Source organism: Rhinolophus sinicus, linkage group LG11, assembly GCF_036562045.2.
Source record: "Rhinolophus sinicus isolate RSC01 linkage group LG11, ASM3656204v1, whole genome shotgun sequence".
NCBI lineage: Eukaryota > Metazoa > Chordata > Mammalia > Chiroptera > Rhinolophidae > Rhinolophus > Rhinolophus sinicus.
In genome coordinates this window covers 1,234,957-1,260,513 of record NC_133760.1, presented here as the reverse complement: position 1 = coordinate 1,260,513, position 25,557 = coordinate 1,234,957, and the positions used below count along the sequence as shown (strand labels likewise).

The following is a 25,557-nucleotide window of genomic DNA, read 5'->3' as shown; positions in this document are numbered from 1 at the left end:
GCATTTATTAATTCATCTCCTGCATTTGCCCAGCATCACCCACAGTCACTTTCTCATAATCAAAGCTTTAGTTACACTGAATGTTTTTCACCCTCTGTCTTGCATCTAAACCTTTGCATGAACTGGTACAGACACCTATCATCATCCCTTTCGCACCTCTACTGTTTTCTCAAGTTCTGTTTAATTGAATCCTTCACAGGAAGAGGCTCCAATGGCATCCTGGATTTCCTCTATCACAAAACTTAACCCATTTTATTTATTCACTAATTTAAGATCTGTGCTACAGGTAATCAATCCTATTATGGAAGGGATAATATTTGCTTCAGTGTGTTATACTTTCACTAGTGCCTGACACATATTAGGCTCTTGTAACAGAAACTAGAGTTTTCTAGCACAACTGTATTCCATTGCTTCTCACTTCACTGGTAACACAAATACAGATATTCAGCTTGCCACAGAGCCACCTGGAATAAAGCCTACATTTCTCAACATCCCTTAACAGCCAAGCTATTAAGATCTGACCATCAAGAAACAAATGGATCCCCCTTACCCTCATCTCCCACCCCCACCCCCCACCCACACACAATGGGATTTATAGATGATGTAATACAGAATTGTACACCTGAAATCTATGTAATTTTACTAACAATTGTCACCCCAATAAATTTAATAAAATAAAATTAAAAAAAAAAAAGAAACAAATGGAAATGTTGTGTGAATGTTTCTGAGAATTTTTTAAAAATTAAGTTTATTGGGATGACAATGTTAGTAAAGTTACATAGGTTTCAGGTGTGCAATTCTGTAATACATCACCTATATAATACATTGTGTGTTCACCACCCAGAGTCAGTTCTCCAAAAGGGATCCAATATATGGTGATGGAAGGAAATCTGAGAAATTTTTATAAAAGTTGGCTCCTTCTTTCCTCCCTCCCTCCCTCCCTCCCTCCATCCCTCCCTCCCTTCTTTCCTTCCTTCTTCCTTATCCTTCATTTTGCCGTCTGGAATAAAAGCCATGTTCAACATTTTAAAAAGAATAATGCAATACGTAACCATTCAGCTTTGCCCTGTTGACCAGTTTTGGAAGGTTTTGACTTGAGCTGGTAAGAACAGTGGGGCCATGGGGGAGGTGAAGACCCTTCCATTCCTCTGAGGTGGTTCCTCTGCCCAGGTGAAGCCCATGCATCTATGTCTTGAGACCTAAAATGCTTTTACCTAATACATGTTTTCCTTGAAACTCTAGGTTTCTTGCCATAAATTACAATATGAAAAACTTGGAATGTCATGAACCCACTGCAAACAAATCCATCTCATTTTGAGATGAAGAAGACTATAAATTTATATTAATTTAGAAATTCTTGGATCTTAGACTACCTGGTAGATGAAGAATGGAAAGCAAAAAATTCAGTATTGGGTCCACTTGTAATGAGGTAATAATTGGTAAAGTTATCAATTCCCTATACTATTGTGAAATATCATGCTTACTATGCCTTGAGTAACTTATGTATGTCAGAGCTTATGCTGGTTTCTTGGTATTCTTCCTCATTAAATCTGTATGTTATCCCTTTGAGGTTGGAATTATTTTTCTCTGATATTTAACAGAAAACTCAGATTCAGAGAATGAATTTAACCTATCCCTTTAAGGTTGTAATTATTTATTCTGCGATATTTAACAGAAAATTCAAATATAGAGAATGAATTTGACCAGAATATTGGGGGGGGCGGCTGGGACCCATATAATGGGTATGTTAATGGGTTGATCAAGTAGAATTTTTCAAGGAGGAAAGGACTTATGGTGCCTAGACAGCATATCAAGGACATACTCAACAGTGTCAAGCTCTAAGCTGTACTCCAGCCCCATTTATATATCCACTGATTAAACATACATTTCTTGAGAACTCTCTTCATAGTGGGAACTGTGAACACAGCCATTACATCTGACATTGATTTAATTCACATGAGTTCAGGGTAGAGACAGGAAGATGGATATATATGCAGTAGTGGGGTTCAAGTGCTTTGGGAGCATAAAAGTGGTATCATAAGTCAAGCTGAAGGATTTAGGAAATGCTCTCGGAGGAGATGATATCTACTAAAAGCCCTGAAGAACAAGGCAAGGTATGGATAATGGACTGAAGATGGAATCCTGTGGTGAACAGGGTAGAGGAAGTTGGGGTGTGGCTGAGCTGCAGCCACGGCACAATTAGGAGCACTGTTTACTGCCTTCATCTCCATTGACTGGCTGTTGCCTGTCTGAGTCCTGTTCCATTTAATAAATGCCTGTTCTGTACTGGTTGGTAAGTACTTTGAATGACATCTGCAGAGAGAGCAAAGAAGAAATAGGGGTAAAGAGCAAAGTAGGAAGGGAATAGTCCCGTGGCCTTGGTGTTAAAGAAGATGTTTTCAGGGAAGAACGGAGCGGTTAAACATTTGGTTTGTGGCAAGCAGGGACAAATATACTTAGAGCCTAGACGAGACAGTGGGATCTGATTGCAGAAGAAGTTTAGCATCTTCATTCCCCTCCTGTCTCCTTCAGGATGGTTCAGCAAACTCCATGCCGTTGTCCTGCACTGACTGTCTCCTCTATGGATATAACAGGGATCACACAGCCCAAAGTCAGGGTGAGCTTTCAACTCTACCAAGGTCAAGATGAACTTTCAGAGATGACCACTGCATCTTTTGGTCATTCGTCCAAGGATCTTTGTGTTCTGAAACTTCTGCATTCCTGACTGGAAGCCCTGTCGGCTCCCTCTGGAGTCCTCTTCTTGCAAAGCCAGTCTTTAGCCAGGAGATACACAGCAGCCACCAGGACCAGGAAAGCGAGACTAATCCGAAGGAGATTCTGGGAAGTGTGATCCCAGAGGGCAAGATCTGGGATCAGAACAGTGACCATTGGTGGGCACACATGAACACTTCCTCACCCTCTTTTCCTTTTTCAGATCATAATCCTTTCCAAGTTCCTTCCTTTTGACCCTACATCCCCCAGCTGCTTGCTTACCTGTCTGGAATTCCATCTTTGTGGTTAACAAGGAGGGTTTCCAAGAGTCTGCAGATAATAAGGAAAATGGAGAAGTGAGGAAAAGAGATGGTGTGGGTGGGCCTCTTCCATCACAGCCTCTCCCCTTGGATACACCCCATGACATTCTATTGCTTTTCAAGGTTCCCACCCTACACTCCAGGACCTAGTGGCTTCATCTGGCAGGTAGAGTGGAGGAGTCAAAAGGCAGATGAACCTGAGGAAGAAGTCAGCACTAGGACCAATAAGTGTGTCTTCGTGCCAGGTATATCTTCTACCTGAGCCTCAATTTTGCTTGTTAAGTCAATTGACATAATTTCTTCCTCACACACAGTAAAATTCAGTCTCACCATTTTCTTCATGGTCCTAAGTGAGTTGCCCTAGCCCCATGCCATCCTTACCATCATCTCTCTGACACCATATTCAGCCCCACTGGCCTTCTTGCTGTTCTTTTATCACACTGGCCATCCTCTTGCAGTGGCCACTCCCTCTTTCTGGGAACTTCTTTCTCTAGATAGCCACAGGACTAACACCCTCAACTCTTTCAGGTATTTGCCCAGATGCCTCCTGCTCTACATAGCCAACTCAAACAACTCTATTGAATATGGCTGCCTGTCCTCCCAGAAGCCTTAACCCTGCTTGTTCTACTTTGTCTTTTTCCATACCACAATTTCTTCTTCTTCATGAGCTATCTAATTGATTAATGTATCCTGACTTTGACTCACGGTTTGTCTTCTCCAGCTAGAATACTAGTGCCACAGGAGCAAGGGTATCTCTCTGGTTGACTGATAGAGCTATAGGTCATGGCATATGTTGTGCACTCAACAGATATTTTGAATGAATACCATGTTTTTTTAGTGTCACTGGGAGACTTTGATTCCTCCCCCAAGTTTATAAATACCAATTACTCACCAGGAGAAGAGGGCTGCTCTGTGGATGCAAGGCTGGTGTTCCCAACATCTCCTGACAATGGGGACAAGGAAAAAAGTAAGAGCTTTGGTTTTCTCACCTATTCTGTCTCCCTCTCCCTCTCTCTCTGGTGTTCTTCCTCATGAACAATCAATAGGGTCTCTAGGAACTGGATGTGAACAAGGGCATTGGTGGGAGGTGTCCTCTCTACATCTTCCCACTTGTCCCTCATCACTGGTTGGGGTTCACTTGGGGTTCCAGAGAGGACATGGGGAAAATTGGGGGTTTCCTCACCTGTGACCAGGAGCGTCACAGGCTCACTGGGGAAAGACCATAGATGGTTGTTATAAGAACCAAAACACCTGTATGTTCCTCTGTGGGCTGTGGTCACAGGGCCCATATAGAAGTCTGCCTGAATATTCCCATATTTGTGCTGTGGGCGGCTGGATCTTCCCTCCTTGATCAGGAAGAACGTGCTTGTTGCAGTCTCTAGACGACAGTAAAAGGTCACATTCTCTCCTGAGATCACCTCAGCCCCAGGATGAACTGAGAGGGTGGGCTTGTCATACATTCCTGTGAGAGAAGGTGGCTGGTAGGTAAAAAGCATATTTATCCTGCCTGCTATATTTCCCATTCCCCTCCCTAAGACTGGGATATAACTCCCCAGAATCTCAGTCTCTTCTATTTCCTAAATTTGTCTTGGTCATGGGTGCACCCTTCAAGATCTCTCCCTTCAAGACTGAGACACTTCTGTAGCTATCAAAGGTGTTAATATGAATCTCTCTCTGGGAATTGTCCTACATCAATGGTCCTCAGAATTTGGTCTTGGGACCAGAGACATCAGCTAGAAGACTGTTAGAAATGCAAATTCTCAGGCTCCACCCCAGGCCCACTGCATCAGGGACTCAGGGGGTAGGGCAGCCATCAATGTTGTAAAAATTTATTATTTTTTAATTTTTGTAAAATACATGTAACATAAAATTTACCATCTTAACCATTTTAAGTGTACAGTTCAATGATGTTAAGTACATTCTGTATTAAGTATATTCTCTTTGTTGTACAATCACCACAACCTTCCATCCACAGAACACTTCTCATCTTGCAAAACTGAAACTCTGTCCCCATTAAACAATAACTTCCTATTCCCTCTCCCCTCAGTTTCTGACAGTCACCATTCTACTTTCTATCTTTATGAATTTAATTGTTCTAGGTAACGCATACCACATATGCATGGAACAATACAGTATTTGTTCTTTTGTGACTGGCTTATTTCACTGAACATAATGTCCTCAAGGTTCACCCATCTGTACCATGTGTCAGAATTTTTTTCCTTTTTAAGGCTGAATAATAACCCATTGTATGGATAGACCACATTTTGTTTATCCCTTCATTTGTTGATAGACACTTGGGTTGTTTCTACCTTTTGGCGATTGTGAACAGTACGTCCATAAATATGGGTGTACTAAAGCCATCCGTATTTTTACAAGCCCTCCAGGTGATTCCATATTTGCTTAAGTTTGAGAACATCCTTCATCTGAAATGAACCCAAGATTACCCTCCCTCCCAATCACTTATACCCCATTCTATTTTTTCTTTTTCCATGCTGCCATTTCCTCCTCATGTGCTATCTAATTGATTTATGTATCCTGACTTTGACTCATAGTCTGTCTCCTTCTGCTAGAATATTAGTGCCACAAGAGCAAAGACATTTGTCTGGAACCTCCCTAGGGGTGGTTCTTGTCCAATCACTGGTTGACGCTGGGGGAGAGGTACAGAGCCCATAGCCTCATTTTGTGACTACACTGAAGGGCTATCTCAAGTCTAGAGTTCCACATTTCCTTGGCCAGGTTCAGATGAAGTGTCACAGTCCAACTTGACTTTCCCAACCTATTTCCCTCATCCATCACAGGTGCTGTTTTTTGAGTGCATTCCCCAGTAGATCCCCCAACCCCTCCACAAACATCTATTTCAGAATTTCTTACCTAAAGAACCAAACCTAAGACAAATCTACTCCTAGGGCATAGAGATAACTCTCAATGGATAACCTCTGTAGGAAGTGATCAACCCCTCTCCCCCGAAAAAAAGACAACAGTGTCTGAGTGAGGCTTGGGAGAGACTAAAGGAGATTAATAAGTGGTGACCCTCTCCAAGATTCAGGCTAAGGATATGACTAGAAAATGGGACAGTTACCTGTTAACACCAGATCCAGAGGGTCACTAGGCTCTGACCAGTGCTCCCCACTTCGATACAGGCACTTGTATTGCCCTGCAGTGTGTGAAGTCATGGTCTGGATGGAGAAGTTGACTTTGTTTGTCATTCCAGGTGGGTTTGGGGTCTCTGAGGCAGAAAGGTGTCCCTCAAAATGCAGTTCATACTCAATGGCCTTGTGAGTCCCCTGGCACCAGATGATCACCGGCATTCCACTTGGGATCATGAAATTGGGCTTGGCCCAGATGATAGGTTTTGAGAGAAACTCTGGAAGGGAATCAGAGACTGAAGTTCAAGATAAAGGCCCTCACCACCCTAATTTCCACCCAGCTGCTGGCCTCCAGTGCTCCTAATAAGCCAGAGTCCCTGCCCTCTCCTTCAGTTGTTCTTAGGTGGATACTTAGTCTGAGCCTGTTAGTCTTGAGAGGAAGGACTCACGCATCTGGGAGCTGATCCTCTGGCTCAGATACAGACCTGGAAGACAGGAATAATGAGACATACTGCCTCACCCACACCCAGCTCCCTGGATTCCATCTCCCTTCCATGTATGGACTCACCGAGGCATAGAAGGGCAATGAGGGTAGAAAGCATAGCACAGATTCTGCTGGGCTAATGTAGAGCAGCTGGGTGGAGACTGAACCCAGCAAGCCATGGAGATGCAGAGGATGTGGTGAGTGAAGCCCAGACCAGTTGCCATGGGGCTTTCATGTTGACTTGTTTTAAAAGAAGGTTCACAGCTTCCTCCACCTCTGACCATGGGGCATAAGGAAAGGATATGGTCTCCGTGACACATCTGATCATATCTGAGGTCTAACCAGATCCTTGGACAGTTGTCTGCCCCACCTGAAACTTATTTCTGGGTCAACTTCTAAATTTTGAAACGTGGACATTATGCCCAGGGAAGGCATAGGGCAGTGTGGGGACAGAGTCCCAGAGAGCAGTTTCCAGTGGGGAGTGGGAGTTGAGACCCCTCATGACACCCTGCATGACAGGCAGTATTCAAGCAGAAACCTTAAAACCATTTTTAAAAATATGTGTAACCTTGGCCCCCTCTGTGTATAGCATGCGTGTGCCTGGGTGAAGCAATTGGTTTAATTAGGATGGAGTGATAACTGTCTTCTTCAAAGATTTGTAAAGGGATCAAATAAACGGTGAGGGAAGGCTAAGTGACTCTGTGTGGTGAACACACAATGTGATGTATAGATGATGTAATACAGAATTGTACACCTGAAATCTATGTAATATACTAACAATTGTCACCCCAATAAGCTTTAATTAAAAAAAAGTTTCAATAAAATGCTATTTTTAAAGCAAAAAACGTTCCATTTCTTACATAAGTCTGTTATAAAGGAGAAATTAAATACTAAAATATAATACAATTTAAATTAGCATTAAATTTATATTAAAATATTTAATATAAATATAAAATATTTTAATATATTTTTAAAACTCAAAATGCATTCATTGTTCTTTTTTCAAAGGTTCTAAACAATTTTTGAGAGTGAAATGTTATGGCAATTTGTATTCTGCCTTACATTCTATGAGAAAATCTTCCCCAATCTATTAGCTTTTGTTCTTAATTCTTGATGTTGTTGAATATTTTCGATTTTTGTTCTTATTTATATACAGTAAAATTCACTCATTTGGTGTTCAGTTCTATGAGTTTTCAGAAATGCATGTAACCGACACCTTAATGAAAATATAAAACAGTGGCATCAGTGGTATTTGTCCTTGTGTGTCTGGCTTATGTCATTTAACATAATGTCCTCTGCGTTAATACATTTTGTTGCAAATGACAGGATTATTTCGATTCCGTTGTTTTCTGTTGTCTTCAATTCTTAGCTCCAAATTCCAGAATTTCCTTTCTCTACCCAGTCAATATCCATCTATTCTATCTGGACAATCTCCATCAAAATGTCCTTATAACATTTTGAGGGGAGACATCACCCCACTGTGTCTATAACATCTTGCTCAGAAACTATCCTGGAAAAGAAAAGCTAAAGTGAGATGTTCACCTTGTTTGTTAATAGCCAAGACACGGAAATAACCAAAATGCCCATTGGTAGACAACTGAATCAAGATGTTCACTTTTGATTGAGATGGTAGCTTGGAGATCCAACTCCTAGGCAGATTCTGACCCCAAACCAGAAGCTCTGCTCTCCCTGTGAAAAGGGTCACCTGGTGGATTGCTACTGTCTTGTCTTCCAATGTTGGGCTTCTCCGATGTAGAACTCACCAAAGATAAACTTGAGTGCTTCTTCTAGCTAATTTTCTGTTTTGGGTGATTTGGGGACTTTCACCTTGAGGGGAGCAGAGGAAGTAGTGGGTGAGGACCCAGGGATACCTATCAGAAAAGAGTTTCCATGTTAACCACATATGTAGAGAGCAGACACAGCCCAGGCATGTGAAAAAACTGGTTATGTGCTTTTTTTTCTTTTCTTTTCTTTTCTTTTCTTCTTCTTTTTTTAAATATCACACTCGGCCTGCAGAAGCATTTAGATACTAGAGCATGGGGGAAGGAGGCAGGGGTAGCTACTGTGAAGGAGATGATGGGCAAGTTCATCTGTAGATGAGAAAGATCTCTCTGGACAACGAGGGCATCTTGTTTTCCTCCTCTGCCATAAAATATTGTAATTTCTCATCATTGGCAGCATAAACTTCATCCATAGCATGAAGTTAAGGTTACTAGTGAGTAGGTCCTTTGGTCAAGAGAGGGCTAGTTGTCCTTTGAAATAAACTGACCAGGATCAGTAAATAGTTCTGGAATGGTGAGAAAGTTCTCATTTTCTAGGAGCTTTATAGTTTTTGTTTCGAGTTTATGTCTACGATCCATTTTGAGTCAATTTTTGTGAAGGGTGTAAGATCTGTGTTTTAGATTAATTTTTTTTGCACATTGATGTCCAGTTGTTCTAGCACTATTTGAAGAAACTATCTTTGCTCCACTGTGTTGCCTTTGCTTCTTTGTCAAAAATCAGTTGACTATATTTTGTGGGTCTGTTACTGAGCTTTCTATTCAGTTCCATTAATTTATTTGTCTATTCCTTTTAGAACACCACTCTGTCTTGATTATTGTAGCTTTATAGTAACTCTTGAAGTTAGTGTGCAAATGGGGACAGCACTGCCCCATCATCACATAATATTAATGATCCCCCCCCCCTTTTTTTCCTACTTAACTCATCAACATAGACCTTGGGTGCACAGGGCCACTCAGAGTGGAAAAATTGATTCCAGCACTGTTTGAAGACCTGAAGATAGAATCATCTTTAGAGGCATGTTTGTGTTAACTGGACTGGAAACTTATATGTTAGGTACTGTTCTGCAGGGTTTGCCATCATTAATTCACCGAATCTCCATGATAATCTGATGAAATTGATAGCATGTATTCCACCTGTTTGTAGACAAGGAACTGAGGCACAGAGAAACTAAATCAGTGCCATGTTTTATCCAGCTAATTAGAAGTGTTGGGCGATCACTTCCAATCCTGGAGTGTGTTACCTGGACACCACACACCAAGGTCAATTATACCATGTGTCCTCACTAAGTTTGTCTCTGGTTTCTAATGGCGTCTTCTGTATCTACTTAGTACAGCTCCAGTTTCTACCTTAAGTTCATACCTGTCTTCCTGGGACTATCTTCATACACAGACTGTAAGCCACGTTTGAGATGATGGATTTCAAGTCATGGCTCAACCAATTAGTGACTAAGTGATACGAAGGATGTTACAAATAATTTATTCATTTTTAAAACTCAACTTTATTGAGATATAATTTACATATGATACAATTTACCCATTTAAAGTGTGTAATTCAATGGTTTTTAGTATATTCACAGAGTTAGTTGCCCAATGATCACCACAATTTAATTTTAGAACTTTCATCATCCCCCAAAATAAACCCAACACCCACTAGCAGTTACTGCCATTTCCCCCTCACTCTCCTAGGCATAGGCAACCACTAATCTACTTTTATCTACAGACCACAAATAACTTTTACAAACTGTAGTAAAATATATATAATATATTATAACATTTATCATTCTAATAATTTTAAAGGCTTTTAAATTGTTTTATAAAACACACAAAATTTACCATCTTTGCCACTTGAAGTGTGTAGTTCAGTAGTGCAAAGGACACCACATTGTTGTGAGGTAGATCTCCAAAACATTTTCATCTTGCAAAATTATATTCTATACACCCCCCCCAAGTAGTTGTTATTTAATGGGCATAGAGTTTTGTTTTAACCATTTTAAAGTGTAAAGTTCAGTGGCATTAAGGAGTTCACCACCATCCATTTCCAGAACTTTTTCATCATCCCAAATTGAAACTAGGTATTTATATGTTTGTATCATTATCCAAATCATATCATTTCTGAGCCTGTTTGCTCATGGATCACGTGGCTTGATTCCAATGAAACTCACTGGGTTGCAGTATATTCATATAAACGAAATGATCGGCATGAAGCCTAACATAGAACTGACGGTCATGGATTATTAACCCCCCACCCTTTTCCCATAAGTCAAATCTTATATTTAACCTAAATCAAGCCAATATACCAACTGTCAAAGGCAAATGCACTCACTATTCAATGCCTGAACTACAAAGGCAAAGCCAAGTGTTTTTTTTTGTTTTTTTTGTACTTTAGCAAGGGAGAGTTTTGCTAGCCAGACATGGTGTCTCTGAGCAAAGCCTATATCAGGCTTTGGGGAAATGTGGATTTTTAGGGGCTCTTGCTGTTTGACATCCTCTATAAACCCATGTTTATCTGAGGAATACTATTTTGATTGGTTGTCACTCACAGGTGTGTTTATTGGAGTGAAACTGTTTCTGACTGGCCAACATTTAGAAGCAAAGAGCTGATTGAGTCGCCAAGGCATTTTCACTGAAGGGAGTGGCCATTAATGATGGGTTAAAAACAACAGGCTCTGGTGGCTTCTTGTCACAATAGTAACAGGACAATAAATTATTTTTATAGGAGTGAAGGCATTTTTTATTCTCAGAACCCTTTTCCAAACAAGGACCTGCCTTGACAAAAATCACATATGTGAAGCTATTCTTATTCTTCCCAATTGCATCTCTCTGGTCCAAATCTTGGATATGACGTAAAGTCTCTTATTAGCCCTCCTCTGAAATTGTGGCATTTCCAGTTGGTTTTTCTGGTCCAATCACTAACATTTCCTCCATTAACTTATTTATTAATAATTTCAATAAATAAATCCAATATTTTATGTTTTCTAGAACTTGTGATGAATATCACAAAAAATGAACCAATAGATTAAGTAGCTCAAAGTGCCGAGAAACCCCAAAGGAGACACTTGTTTCATAAGTCTATCTACGATTGAGCATTGAACGAAATTTATGTATAACTTTTGAATCCCCCCAAATTTTACTAATAGCCTACTGTTGACTGGAAGCTTTACCAATAGCATAAAGTGTGAATTAACACATGTTTTATATGTTATATGTATTATATACTGTACTCTTACAATAAAGTAAGCCAGAGAAAAGAAAATGTTAAAAAATCATAAGGAAGAGAAAATATATTTACAGTATTATTGAAAAAAACCTGCATATAAGTGGACCCACACCGTTCAAATCCGTGCTGTTCAAGAGTCAACTGTGTTTTGCATCGGAGGAGGCATGTGACATTTTGAAATGTGTCAGTTTCATAAGAACAGGAAAGTCTTCTTCTTCTTCTTTTTTTTTTTTTTTAGAGGTTTCAAAAGAGAAAGCTGATTTTTTTAATTTATTTATTTATTTTTATTTTAATTAAATTTATTGGGGTGACAATTGTTAGTAAAATTACATAGATTTCAGGTGTACAATTCTGTATTACATCATCTATAAATCCCATTGTGTGTTCACCACCCAGAGTCAGTTCTCTTTCCATCACCATATATTCGATCCCCCTTACCCTCATCTCCCACCCCCCACCCCCCGCCCCCGTTACCCTCTGGCAACCACTAAACTATTGTCTGTGTCTATGAGTTTCTGTTTCTCATTTGTTTGTCTTGTTCTTTTGTTGTTCTTGGTTTATATACCACATATCAGTGAAATCACATGGTTCTCTGCTTTTTCTGTCTGACTTGTTTCGCTCAGCATTACTCTCTCAAGATCCATCCATGTTGTCACAAATGTTCCTATATCATCTTTTCTTACTGCCGAATAGTATTCCATTGTGTATATATACCACAACTTCTTTATCCATTCATCTATCGAAGGACATTTTGGTTGTTTCCATGTCTTGGCTACCGTAAACAAAGCTGCAATGAACATTGGAGCACACGTGTCTTTATCTCTAAATGTTTTCAGATTTTTTGGGTAGATACCCAGAAGAGGGATTGCTGGGTCATATGGCAATTCTATTCGTAATTCTTTGAGGAATCTCCACACTGCCTTCCATAACGGCTGCACCAGTCTGCATTCCCACCAACAGAGTATGAGGGTTCCTTTTTCTCCACAGCCTCTCCAACATTTGTTATTATTTGTCTTGTTGATGATAGCCATTCTGACTGGGGTGAGGTGATATCTCATTGTGGTTTTGATTTGCATTTCTCTGATGATTAGTGATGTTGAGCATTTTTTCATATGTCTATTTGCCATTTGTATGTCCTCTTTGGAGAAATGTCTCTTCAAGTCCTCTGCCCATTTTTCAATTGGGTTGTTTGTTTTTTTGTTGTTGAGTTGCATGAATTCCTTGTATATTCTGGATACTAGCCCCTTATCGGAGGCACTGTTTGCAAAAATCTTCTCCCATTCAGTTGGTGGCCTCTTTATTTTGTCAATGGGTTCTTTTGCTGTGCAGAAGCTTTTAAGTTTCATATAGTCCCATTCGTTTATTTTAGCTTTTACTTCCATTGCCTTTGGAGTCAAGTTCATAAAATGCTCTTTGAACCCAAGGTCCATAAGTTTAGTACCTATGTTTTCTTCTATGCAGTTTATTGTGTCAGGTCTTATGCTTAAGTCTTTGATCCATTTTGAATTAACTTTGGTACATGGTGACAAATAGCAGTCCAGTTTCATTCTTTTGCACGTGGCTATCCAATTCTCCCAGCACCATTTATTGAAGAGGCTGTCTTTGCTCCATTGTATGTTTTTAGCTTCTTTGTCAAAAATTATCTGTCCATATTTATGTGGTTTTATTTCTGGGTTCTCAATTCTATTCCATTGGTCTATGTGTCTGTTTTTCTGCCAATACCATGCTGTTTTGATTATTGTAGCCCTGTAGTACAAGCCAAAGTCAGGAAGTGTGATACCTCCATTGTAGTTCTTTTTTCTTAAGATTGCTTTGGCTATTCGGGGTCTTTTGTGGTTCCAAACAAATCTGATGATTTTTTGTTCTATTTCTTTAAAATATGCCATTGGGATTTTGATGGGGATTGCAAAGCTGATTTTTTTTTAAAATTAAATTTATTGGGGTGACCAAAAGATACATAGAAACAAATGACAATGAAAATACATCCTACCAAAATTTTTGGGATGCAGCGAAAGCAGTTTTAAGAGGGAAATTTATCTCATTACAGGCCTATCTCAAGAAACAAGAAAATTCCCAAATAAATAACCTCATGTTACACCTTAAAGAACTAGAAAAAGAAAGTCTTCTTTTTTAAAATGAATTTTTATTAAATTTATTGAAAAAAAATTTATTGGGGACATTTGTTAGTAAAGTTATATAGGCTTCAAATGTACAATTCTTTTTTTTTTTTTTAAAAATATGATTTATAGATGATATAATACAGAATTGTACACCTGAAATCTATGTAACTTTAGTAACAATTGTCACCCCAATAAACTTTAATTAAAAAAAAGTTTATTGGGGTGACAATTGTTAGTAAAGTTTCATAGGTTTCAGGTGTACAATTCTGTAATACATCATCTATATATTGCATTGTGTGTTCACCACCCAGAGTCAGTTCTCCTTAACAATGGTGAAAGCTTGTGTTACTACACAAGTTTTAGTGTAGGGAAACTAGACGCACACATGTCATGGAATATATGGTGTGTTTAGCAAACAGTATTAATAATTAATTTATTATTAGTATTAATAATTAATGGAATTCTAGACACTAAGGTCTTATAAAGGAGGATGTAAGGAGATTTGGTTTTGCTGATGAAGTCAAGACAAACTGAAGTTATGAGCCACAACTCATATAGAGGAGGGTGAAAAACAGTCTGCAAGGAGAATTGAGAATGCTTTGCAATATTTTTTGTCACAATAAGTGAGTTAAACCAAGGCTATAGTGAGCGTTTTATCACCAACATCCAGGAAGGTGGGGTGCAAATATATCAGATCCATACAAGAAAATACCATTTGATCGGCCTGAAAATGGATCCAAGCTTCTTAGTGCCTCTTTCTCCCTTGTGTTCTCCAAGCAGCTTTGCAGGACCTCACAAGTGCTGATTCATTTCCACTTGCAGCACCAAGTGTCTACCTGGTAGTCATTAGCGGGTAGTCCAAAGGTCTATTCTGTCTGACATTTCTGTGTACTTGAGGTCAGTTCAGGTAAGTCTTCTAAGTGTGCTTTGTTTGGAACCTTATGGCTGTGCCAACTTTCAGCCAGTATGGCCAAGAGAGCCACGAGGATCAGCCCTGCCACTCCCATTCGGATCAAATTCTCCACCGTGTAACCTTGGTTCATGGTATCTAGAGACATAATTAAAAAGGGATGTACAAAGAATTAGTCACAATATAGTCACAGGGATATAAAATACAGTATGGGGAATATAATCAACAGTGTTGTAAAGACGATGCAGGGTGCCAGATGGGCACTGGACGTATCAGGGGCATCACTTCATAGACTGTGTAGATGCCTGGCCACTGTGCTATACACCTGAGGCTGAAGTAGAATAATATTGAAATATATATATATATATTCATTCATGGAATGTAAAGTACAGCATAGGGCATATAGTCAATGGAATTGTAACAGCTATATACAATGTCAGTGAGGTAGTAGATTGGGGGTGGGTTATCACATTGTGAGGGGTGTAAATGTCTAACTATTACATTGCTTTGTACAACTGAAACTAATGTAAAAAAGGGATGAACCATCATTTATCATGTTCCATTTAACACCAACCCCGGAGCCCTGAGATGGGAGCTCACTTATCTATTTGTGTTTACACTGGGACCCCTTCCTCAAAGAACTCATGCATTCGTGAGTGACATTCTTGGTCTGTAAGCTTGGGTCCATGGGTGGGAAACTGGTTCCCAGGGGAGTCTTATAAATAGGGAAAGAGGTGGTTATGGGGAGGTTGTGTTTACTTTTTATTCCTTCCTCATGTAGTGATTTCGCTGAATGTCTAATCATGCACCTCTATATATCTGGAACCCTAAATTGTCTCTTCTACACCTTCTTCACTCCACACAACAATTTGTGTTCCTCTCTCAGACAAGACAAAGGGTATTACAACATTGTTGGTATCTGGGAAGCAGGTAGGAGAAAATTTTCAGGTAAACTTAAATAAAATTAGTCTCTCCTATAATGTGACCTTTTACTAGACAATGCTGATCTCTGAATCTTTAAAAAATTTCTTCATTTGTTATATGGACTACATAGGATTTTCTTCCTCTCAAGTATATAATAAAATATTGTGAAATTATAATGCTCAAAAATCCTAGTAACTTCTGACTCTGGGTGGTGAACACACAATGGGATTTATAGATGATGTAATACAGAATTGTACACCTGAAATCTATGTAACTTTACTAACAATTGTCACCCCAATAAAGTTTAATTAAAAAAAAATCCTAGTAACTTTCTCCTGTTAAAAATAGAGAAGTCAATTCCAAATGGACTTGAAATTCCAAATTAATTCCTAATTGCAAGATACAAAATATTTTGAGTTTAAAGACATGATAGATCATCTTGACACTAAGATAGGAGATGGTTTCGAAAATAAGATACCATGATTACTCTAAAGGAAAAAGCTAATATTTTCACTCCTCCCCCATGGATGCCCAATTGTCCATACACCATTAGTTAGAAAAGACCTTTCTAACCTATATGATCTTACAGTGCCATGGCTATCACATGTTTTTAGCTTGTGGAATGACTGGACAAAGCAGCCATGAGAGATGAATGTGGTTTCCCTGCTTCCATCTGCTCTAACTCGTGTTTCCTCCTCCTGAGCAGAATAATGTACACTAACAATATATTAGGTTGGTGAAAAAGTACTTGTGTTTTTTGCAATTGCTTTTAACCTTTTAAACCGCAATTACTTTTGTACTAACCAATAAAAATGGGGCTTATGACAGAGTTTTAAAGAGAACTGACTCTGGGTGATGAATACACAATACACTATATGGATGATGTATTATAGAATTGTACATTTGAAACCTATATAATTTTACTAACAAATGTCACCCCAATAGATTTAATAAAGATTAATATAAAAAAGTAGATCTTTACCAGCAAAAAAAAAAAAAAAAGAGTCTTTCGCATGAGCCATAAATTCCCACTCAGTCACTCAGAGTGGATTCTAGGATGTGTTTTAGGTTAGGTTAAGGATTTCCAGTTACAACTAAGCATTTGAAAAAGAGGTGGGTCAGTCTACAGATGTGTCAAATATCTATTGTCTCAATAACACCCCTTCATGTGATTCTGAATGTGGGCCTCTCTTTATCAACAGACTTGATTCTGAATTGGGCTTCTTTTTTATCCACAGATCATGTGTTTCAAAGGACACTGTCTGGAGAACTCTAGAAGAGGATCTGAAAGTCAAATGTAGTGTAGGTGAGAAGTGCTCCTTCCTTCACAGTCCTCTGAGTAATGATTTTCTACTGCCCCACTGTTCATTCTCAGTGCCTCTCTTCCTATTCCTGCCTGATGCCAAGGCTCTGGACAGCAAATTGGAGCCCAGAGAAGGAGGACATAGAGCGGGGCGGGGTGTACCTACCTGTGACCACAAGCTCCAGGGCATCACTGGGGGCTGACCACACGTAAGGGCTGCCACTGTGCCAACCATAGCACCTGTAGTTCCCTGAGAAGCTGAGGTTCACAGGACCCAGAGTGAAATTGCCTTGGTGTTCTCCAGTTTGGTGCTGTGGCAAGGAAGCTTCTCCTTCCTTGGTCAATACAAATCTATCAAGTGGGATGTGTGCTGAACCACACTGGAGGGAAATATTCTGTCCTGGCATCATCACAAGGCCCTGATCAGTGGAGAGAAAGGGTTTCTCATACAAGCCTAAAAGAGAAGAGAGTGAGATATTAGCAAGATTTTATTCCCCTTTCTCTTTATCCTTGCAACTTATGATGGATCCATGCTAAGAGAAGAAAAGATGCTGCATTTCCTGCTGCACAGGAACGGGAGCTGGAAACATTCCCTTTCATTACCACAGGACCCATACTCTGTCCCAAACTATTGCAGACAGAGCCAGGCAAACAAGCAGCCCTCAGAGCTTAGATGTAAGACAGATGAGAGATAGAGATCTGGTCTCTAAAACCAGAAGAGACATATGATTCTGTTTCCACTGACAATGTGCCCACACCACCACCAAGTAATTGTGGGACACTAGCTGTGTGTCCCACAGTTGAACGCACTTCGGACACTATCTCCCTAGAGACAGTGTCAGATACCACAGGGTAAGGGCTGAGTCCCACAGGACAGCTCCCTACTGCCCGTCTCACGTCCAGGTTGTTGTCTGTGCTTCTCACTGACCAGCTATACATCAGAGGTTCCCACCTTGGGTTCAGTTTATTTGCTAGAGTGGCTTACAGAACTTAGGAATCATGTTACTTACTAGAACACTGGTTTCTTTTAATTAAAAATTTTTTTTATTAGTTTCAGGTGTACTTTAAAAGAATATAACTCAGAAATAGCCAGATGGAAGAGATGCATGGGGAAGGTATGGGGAAAGCGTGTGGAGCGTCCATGCTCTCTCCAGATGTGCCACTATTTCCAGTCTTTATGTGTTCACCAACCCAGAAGCTCTCTGAATCTCATTCTTTTGGGTTTTTATGGAGGCTTCATTAAGAGTCGAGATTGATTAAATCATTGGCTATTGGCAACTGAACTCAACCTCCAGCCCCTCTCCTCTCTCAGGAGGTTGGAGAGTGGGACTGAAAGTTACAACCCTTCAATCGCATGGTTGGTTCCCCTGGCACTGTTAGGTGTGCTTTCCAAAATAAACTCATTAATATAAACTAAGGTGTGGTTGAAAAGGGGTTTGTTAGGAATATCAAGACACCTTTATCATCTTATCACTTAGGAAGGTCCAAGGGTTTTAGGAGCTTTGTGCCAGGAACTGGACAAAGACAAATATATGTTTCTTAATGTAAATCACAGTATCACAAACCATACATTGGGGAAAAGGGGGAATGGTATCCTGAGAGTTTGAGAAGCTAAGTCAGGGACTGAAGGAGGTGAAATTGTGTAAGAATAATGTCATCAGGCATAGAAGGACCTGGAATTCCAGGGTGCATCCTTCTAGAAACACAGGGTCCAGGCTACCTTGAGAACAGAGCTTAAAACTAAGGACCGGACCCAGGCAGGGGCAGCATAGCTCCCCATTCCTTAGGTATGGGCTGCAAATAGTGATTTACTTCAATTTAGAAAGTGTAGGTGGGAGCAAGAATAACTTTGCACTGGAGAAACCTGATGAACACTATCCCAGCCAGGTGCTCAACGTCAATATCAACAGCCATATTCATTTATGTGGTACGTACTCTTGATGTGATGTGTGAAAATGGCATCGTGACTCTGTGGTCTTCCTCAGAATAACCCATAGCTCCTGTCTTGTCATAGGTAAAACATCAAACAACTTCCAATAGTGGGGCATCCAAAAACATATCTGACCAATGCTCCTCAAAACTGCTAAGGTTGTCAAAAACAAGGAAAGCCTGAGAAACTTCCACAGGAGGAGGAACCCAAGAAGAGAGGACAACTAAATACAACACGGGATGGTATCTTGGAATAGATGAAAGACATTAAGTGAAAACTAAGGAAATTCAAATAAACTACAGACTTTAGCTGATGATAATATATCAACTTTAGTTTATTAACGGTAAGGAATCTACCATATGGATGGAAGATGTTAACAATGGGGGAAGTTAGGTGCTGGCTATAAAGGAACTCTCTGCCATATCTTCTCAATTTTCCTGTAAATCTGTAACTGTTGTAAAAAACCAAGTCTATGAAAAAATAAGAAGAAAAAAATGCCCAAGGGCTGGGGGCCTTGGCCATCTCCTCACCTGTCACCACCAGCTCCAGGGCTTCACTGTGCTTTGACCAGTTGAGTGTTTTCCTATATTGGCATTGATAACGCCCTGCAGTGTTTGTATCCATGCGCTTAATGATGAATTCAGCCACCTCCTGAAATCCCCATCTCTTCTCCACCACTGTGGATGTGGAGTTTTCCAGGATCTCCAGTTGATACAAGTAAGATTCAGGTATTCCAGAGCACTGAATCTTCACAGACGCATTCCAGGGAATCACAGAACTGGGCACAGCAGATATTTTAGGAATGGGAAGTTCCCCTGGAAGAAAACAGAGCCCAGACAGTCGGCCTGCCATAGGGAACCTGTACTTCTTTCCTTCTCTGTGGGGGGGGACACAAATAAATAAATGTGCGAAGGACCTGTAATTACTTCCTTTTAAAATGTTTTTTTCCGGGGGTTATTTTCTAATTCAGAAAATATATGTACATAAAATTTACAATTTTAGCCATGTTTCAGTGCACAACTCAGTGGCATTAATTGCATTCACCATATTGTTTAACTATTACCATCATCATGACTCAAAACAGAAACCCTATAACCGTTAAGCAGTAACTCCTCACTCCCTCTTCCCTCAGCCTCTCGTAACCTCTGATCTACTTTCTGTCTCTATGCATTTGCCTGTTTTAGGTAACTTACATCAGGGAAATAATATAATATTTGTCTTCCTATGCCTGGTGTATTTCACTAAGCATAATGTCCTCAAGGTCCATCTATGTTGCAGTGTGTGCAGGAATGTCCTTCCTTTTAATGGCTGAATAATATTCCATTGTATGAATGGACCACATTTTATTTATCCATTCATGTCAATGGAAACTTGGGTTGTTTTGACCTTTTGGCTATTGTGAACAATACTGCTATGAACATGGGTGTACGTATTTCTGTTTGAGTCCTTACTTTCAATTTCTTTGGTTATATACATAGGAGTGGAATTCCTGGCTCATATGTTTAGCTTTTAAGGAAATGAAGAGCTCTTTGAGGAACCAAATCTCACCTCAGTAATAATATATATTATTGACGTGAAATATTATCGAGGTGAAATTCACATAACATAAAATTAACCATTTTTAAAGTGTATGTTTTAGTGGTATTTAGTACATTCACAATATTGTGCAGCCTATCTGGTTCCATTTTTATCCCCCCATACACATTAAGCAGTCACACCTTATTCTACCCACCTCTCAGCCCCTAGCAATTCATAGTTGGCCGTAAAGTTTGCTTAGTGTTTTGTTTGTTACGGTAATTATTATCAACACTCAGTTCTGCTCTTCACTCTGAAGTGAGGGTGCTGAAACTTGGAGAAATGATGCCAATTGCTCAAGACCACAAATTGAAGAGTGGTTAAACCTGGTTTGGAAACTAGGGATATCTCACCCAGATTCTGTGCTGTCTCCTCTGCAGATGGGGAGAGCTCTCCATCCTGAAGCAGTTAGAGAATGCAATGTGACGGAAAGCTAACACAAGTGTCTGTTGACTTTGATGATTACTTCTGTGAGAGAAAGCCAGGAGGCTGGAACTTGGCAATAAAACAGCCCCAAGAGCAGGATTTAGGACAGAAAGGCATTTAGAAAGGATTGGGGGATATAAGAAGGTGCTGGTTAGCTCATTGGCACCAATCCATACATGCTGAGTGGCTTTGAGAAAGTAATTTTGCATTTGAAGACTTCTGCTACATATATATATATATATATATATATATATATATATATATATATAAAATTGTAGTTGAATATATATATGTATATATATATGTATGTATATATAGTCATGAGATGTGGAGTACAGCATAGGGAATAGAGTCAATGGAATTGTAACAGCTATATACAATGTCAGAGGGGTAGTAGATTGGGGCGGGGGGTTACCACTTTGTGAGGGATGTAAATGTCTAACTATTACATTGTTTTGTATACCTGAAACTAATTTAAAAAAAGAAAAAAAGACTGTAAAATAAATAAATAAATATCTTAATGCAAAAAAAAAAGAAAAAAAAAGAAAAAAAGACTTCTGCTGTCAGCTTTAACCCTATACAGAAACTAGCAAACAGGGGGAGAGGCACTCAAAACCTGCTGGTTCCATTTGTCAAAGTGTATCATCTATTTTAGACCTGATAGCAATGTGCTCAAATGCAGCTCTGTGAAGGGGATAAGAAGGGTTTGCTGTCCCCATGAGGGCTGTTGTCAAGCAAGACAAACCCTGCTGGACTTTCTTACATTCATTATAATTCATTCACTAATACATCTATGCATTTGTTGTTTCGAAATATATGGAGAGATGCTTCCATTAACCTAGGCACAATGTGTATCTACTCTCATGATATAAACCAGTAGTTCTCAACATGGGGTGATTTGGCCTTCCAGAGGACAATTTGACAATGTCTAGGGGCATTTTTTTGTGGTCACAACTGAGATGGGAGGAAAAATTGGCATCTAGTGGCTGGAGGGCAAAGATGCTGCTAAACATCCCACAATGCACAGGACAGCCCCCGGAACAAAAGGTTATCTAGCCCCAAATGTCATTGGTGCTGAAATTGAGAAACTGACCTAAATAGATCTGGTTAATACCTTTAAGGGAAGGATGATGTAGGAAATGTCAGATATTAATTTTAAAAATACACAAATATATGACTATAGATGATGAGGTGTGACCTGCAGTACAAAAGTGTAGAACTCTGAGATCTGATAACAGAGGTGAAGGTTCAGCTGATATATGAGGATGAGTAGAAATTGCCTAGGCAACGTGGACAGACAGGTTTGGAGCATTTCAGATTGAAGGGGCAATGGGAGAAGGCCTTGAGTTAATAAAGTGCAGTGAGTGAAGGAGAAACTAAAAAGCAGAGACTCAGAGGGAGAGTGAAAGATGTATTGGAGGAGCAGACACAAGCGAGGGTGGGCAGGACTTGGGGGACCTAGGGAAGTCAGTAGGTATATCTGAAGATAAACTACTAAGAAGTTTTAAGAGGGAGATAAACCTTCTGTCTACCTACCCCAAAATTTAGAAAACACTTATTCATAAAGATATATGTATCCCTATGTTTATTGTAGCATTATTCACAATAGCCAAGACATGGAAACAACCCAAGAGTCCTTCGATGGATGAACAGATAAACAACATGGGATACTTATATAAAATGGAATATTACTCAGCCATAGGATGCTGCCATTTTCAATAACATGGGTGGATCTTGAGGATATCATGATAAGCAAAATAAGTTAGACTGAAAAGGAGAAGAATCATACGATCTCACTCATATGTGGGATATAAAACAGAAAGCAACAAATGAATAAAAAAACCAAAACAATCAAACAAACAAACTCTTTGACACAGACAACAATATGGTGGTTACCAGAGAGGAAGGGGTGTAGGAGGAGGTTAGAGAACAAAACGGGTCAAATATATGGTGACAGAAAGAGACTAAACTTTGGGTGATGAGCACACAATACAATATACAGATAATATATTATAATATTGTGCATTTGAAACTTATATAATTTTATTAACTGCTGTCACCCCAATAAATTTAATAAAATAATTAAAAAAAGAAAAGTTATCATTTGGTGAGGGCTATAAATGTCTAACTATTACATTATTTTGCACACCTGAAACAAATAAAATAAAATCATTAGAAGACAAAAAAGGGGGGGGGGGAAGGAGATAAAATATTTGTATTTTAAAGACACTAGTAATTCAGGCTACAGTCTTTAGAAGTAGCTGGAAGAGAGAAGACATGGATGAACATGGCGTCACACCCATTAGAAGGCCAAGGCAGTAGTTGGGGTGACAGAATATAAAGTAGTAATTTAGTACTACCTACTGTTTAGTACTATAGTAGTATTGAAAAATACACAGATTGTGCAGTAGGGTTGGACTAAGGCAGTATCCCTTTATTTATTTACTTTTATTTTATTTTTTTTTCTTGTCATATTTTTTTTTTTTTTTTGGCAATATCCCTTTAAATGAAGCAAAATAGGTAGAATGGGGAGAGTTAGGCTGTGACAACAAATATGTGCAATACAGGAAAGGATATTGGGCAATCAAAGATGGCTCCCAACTTCCTCACAATTGTAGCTGTGAACATTCCGTAACACACATCTTTGATGGACAGACAGATTAACAGAGGCAAAAGCTAAATCCAGCTCTGAGCATGATGAGTTTGAGGGATTTGGAGATACCAAAGTGAGATAGAAATCATGCGAGGGGAACACAGCCGAGACAACTAGAATGGGGAATAAAATTGGAATTCATTTAGGTTTTAGACTCTCTCCAGCTCTTCTATCCCAGAGCTGCCATGAGGGTAGAGGGGCACTGGGGGAGATTTAGGGGAACACTTACCTTCCTGTGCCTGAATCTTCTGGATGAGACAGAACACTAGAAGAGAGAGAGTCATAAAAAAGCAATCCTTCAGTTTCCAATCTCTATTATAAATCACCCGACATAATGGCATTTTTTCTCCCACAACAAACAGCACTGAGGCTCATCTTTTAGTTTTACCTTCTAGATTCAAGCCCCTGAAGCTCTCATTTGTAGGTGCTCTGGAACCATCATGCATCCCCAGAGAGCATGGCATGAGTTGAATGAACCTCACAAGGTCAACTTGACAAGTGAGCCCCACAAGCTAGCTTGGACTTGGATAGACATGGTTATAGATATCTGGAGAAAGATTATCTCTCCAGTAAGGAGATCAGAATCTCCTTGAAAGCCACGGAGATTAATGTGTCTTCATGTTAAGAGGGACCCTGACTGCTTTGGGATTCCCCCATCTTCTTCTCTAACCCACTTTCATTTCAGGACTCACAGAGATAGAGGAGGGTGGTATCTCTGGGGGCCATAATTCTGACACAGCCTCAGTCCAGTGTGCCTCTTGTTAGTACACATTAGCAGATGACAGACTCTCACAAGACATTAAGATCCACAGGAAGTATGAGGTCAGAACCTAACATCAGAGAATTTCTACATTTATTGCCCCACAAGGATTGGTTCACTCCCAATTAACTTAGTAGCTCTTGGATAGAGTCCAAGAGGAGAGCAATCTTCCTGTTTATGTTTCAGATCAGAAATAAGTACTTTCCTCCACCAATTTCTAAGGGGGCTCAAATCTTTCTTTGGACCAGATCTCACATCCAAGAAGAAGGACCTGGGACAGGTAAGATGGGTGCTATACAGACAAAGATTTTTCTTCATTGGATCATCAGTTAAATAGTTTAGTGGTTACCAGAGGGTAAGGGGGTTGGGGGGGTGGGAGATGAGGGTAAGGGGGATCAAATATATGGTGATGGAAGGAGAACTGACTCTGGGTGGTGAACACACAATGGGATTTATAGATGATATAACACAGAATTGTACACCTGAAATCAATGTAATTTTAATAACAATTGTCACCCCAATAAATTTAAATTAAAAAAAAAAAGCCATGTGACCTTGCCTGGTATGGACCCATATGTGCTCTCTGGAATTTATGGACTGACTATATCCACTGGGACTTGATCAGGCAGGCAGTACACTCTTACACTGGGGATGATCTCCATGCCATAATGTAGAGACATTTTCTCCAGAGCTATTCATCATCTCTACAGAAAGAACCTCTACCTCTGTATCTATCTCTATCACCTATATCTATATATCTACATTTACATCAATAAACAATGGATGGATGGATAGAAAGTGTACATTAGATAGATAGATAATTTGGTTTTAGACTCCCATCTATCACCATTTCTTTAAGTATGGGAAGTCAAATATTTCAAATCAAACTTTCATTGACTATCTCATTTTCATTGCAATATATCGCCCCCTTTTCCAGCTTTACTGAGATATAGTTAACATATAACATTGGGTAAGATTAAGGTGTGTGACGTGTTGATTTGATACACTTATATGCTGCAAAATGATTTCCATTGTAGCCCTAGCCAACACCTCCATCACATAACATAATTACCATTTCATTTTTGTGGTGAGGACATTTAAGACCTACTCTCTTATCAACTTTTAAATATAGAATACAGTACTGTTCACTATGCTCAATGTGCCATACATTAGATCACCAGAATTATTCATTTTGTACCCTTTGATCACCATCTCCCCATTTCCCCCATTGTCTACCCCCTGGTGACCTTGTATTCCAATACACCAAGTATTTTGTAGTCCTGAGCCTCTCCTATCTATTGGAAGGTGAATCAGCTCCCACATTAGTGATAGCATTTTGTGAAAATTTAACTTGGG

The 25,557-nt window shown here is 39.5% G+C and overlaps 1 protein-coding gene across 1 annotated transcript; it reads right to left on the bottom strand.

Annotated features, from left to right (window-relative positions):
- Positions 1 to 967: 967 nt before the first annotated feature.
- On the bottom strand, positions 968 to 24,115 carry NCR1 (natural cytotoxicity triggering receptor 1). Its single transcript, XM_074315860.1, has 12 exons — positions 23,830 to 24,115; positions 23,671 to 23,706; positions 19,318 to 19,602; positions 17,024 to 17,311; positions 14,593 to 14,768; positions 6,687 to 6,738; positions 6,568 to 6,603; positions 6,112 to 6,396; positions 4,216 to 4,494; positions 3,925 to 3,975; positions 2,995 to 3,042; positions 968 to 2,867 (listed from the first exon to the last, which is right to left on the bottom strand). Exons 1-12 carry the CDS (start codon positions 23,903 to 23,905, stop codon positions 2,680 to 2,682), a joined length of 1,800 nt encoding a protein of 599 aa, XP_074171961.1. The 5' UTR covers positions 23,906 to 24,115; the 3' UTR covers positions 968 to 2,679.
- Between the last annotated feature and the right edge of the window lie 1,442 nt (positions 24,116 to 25,557).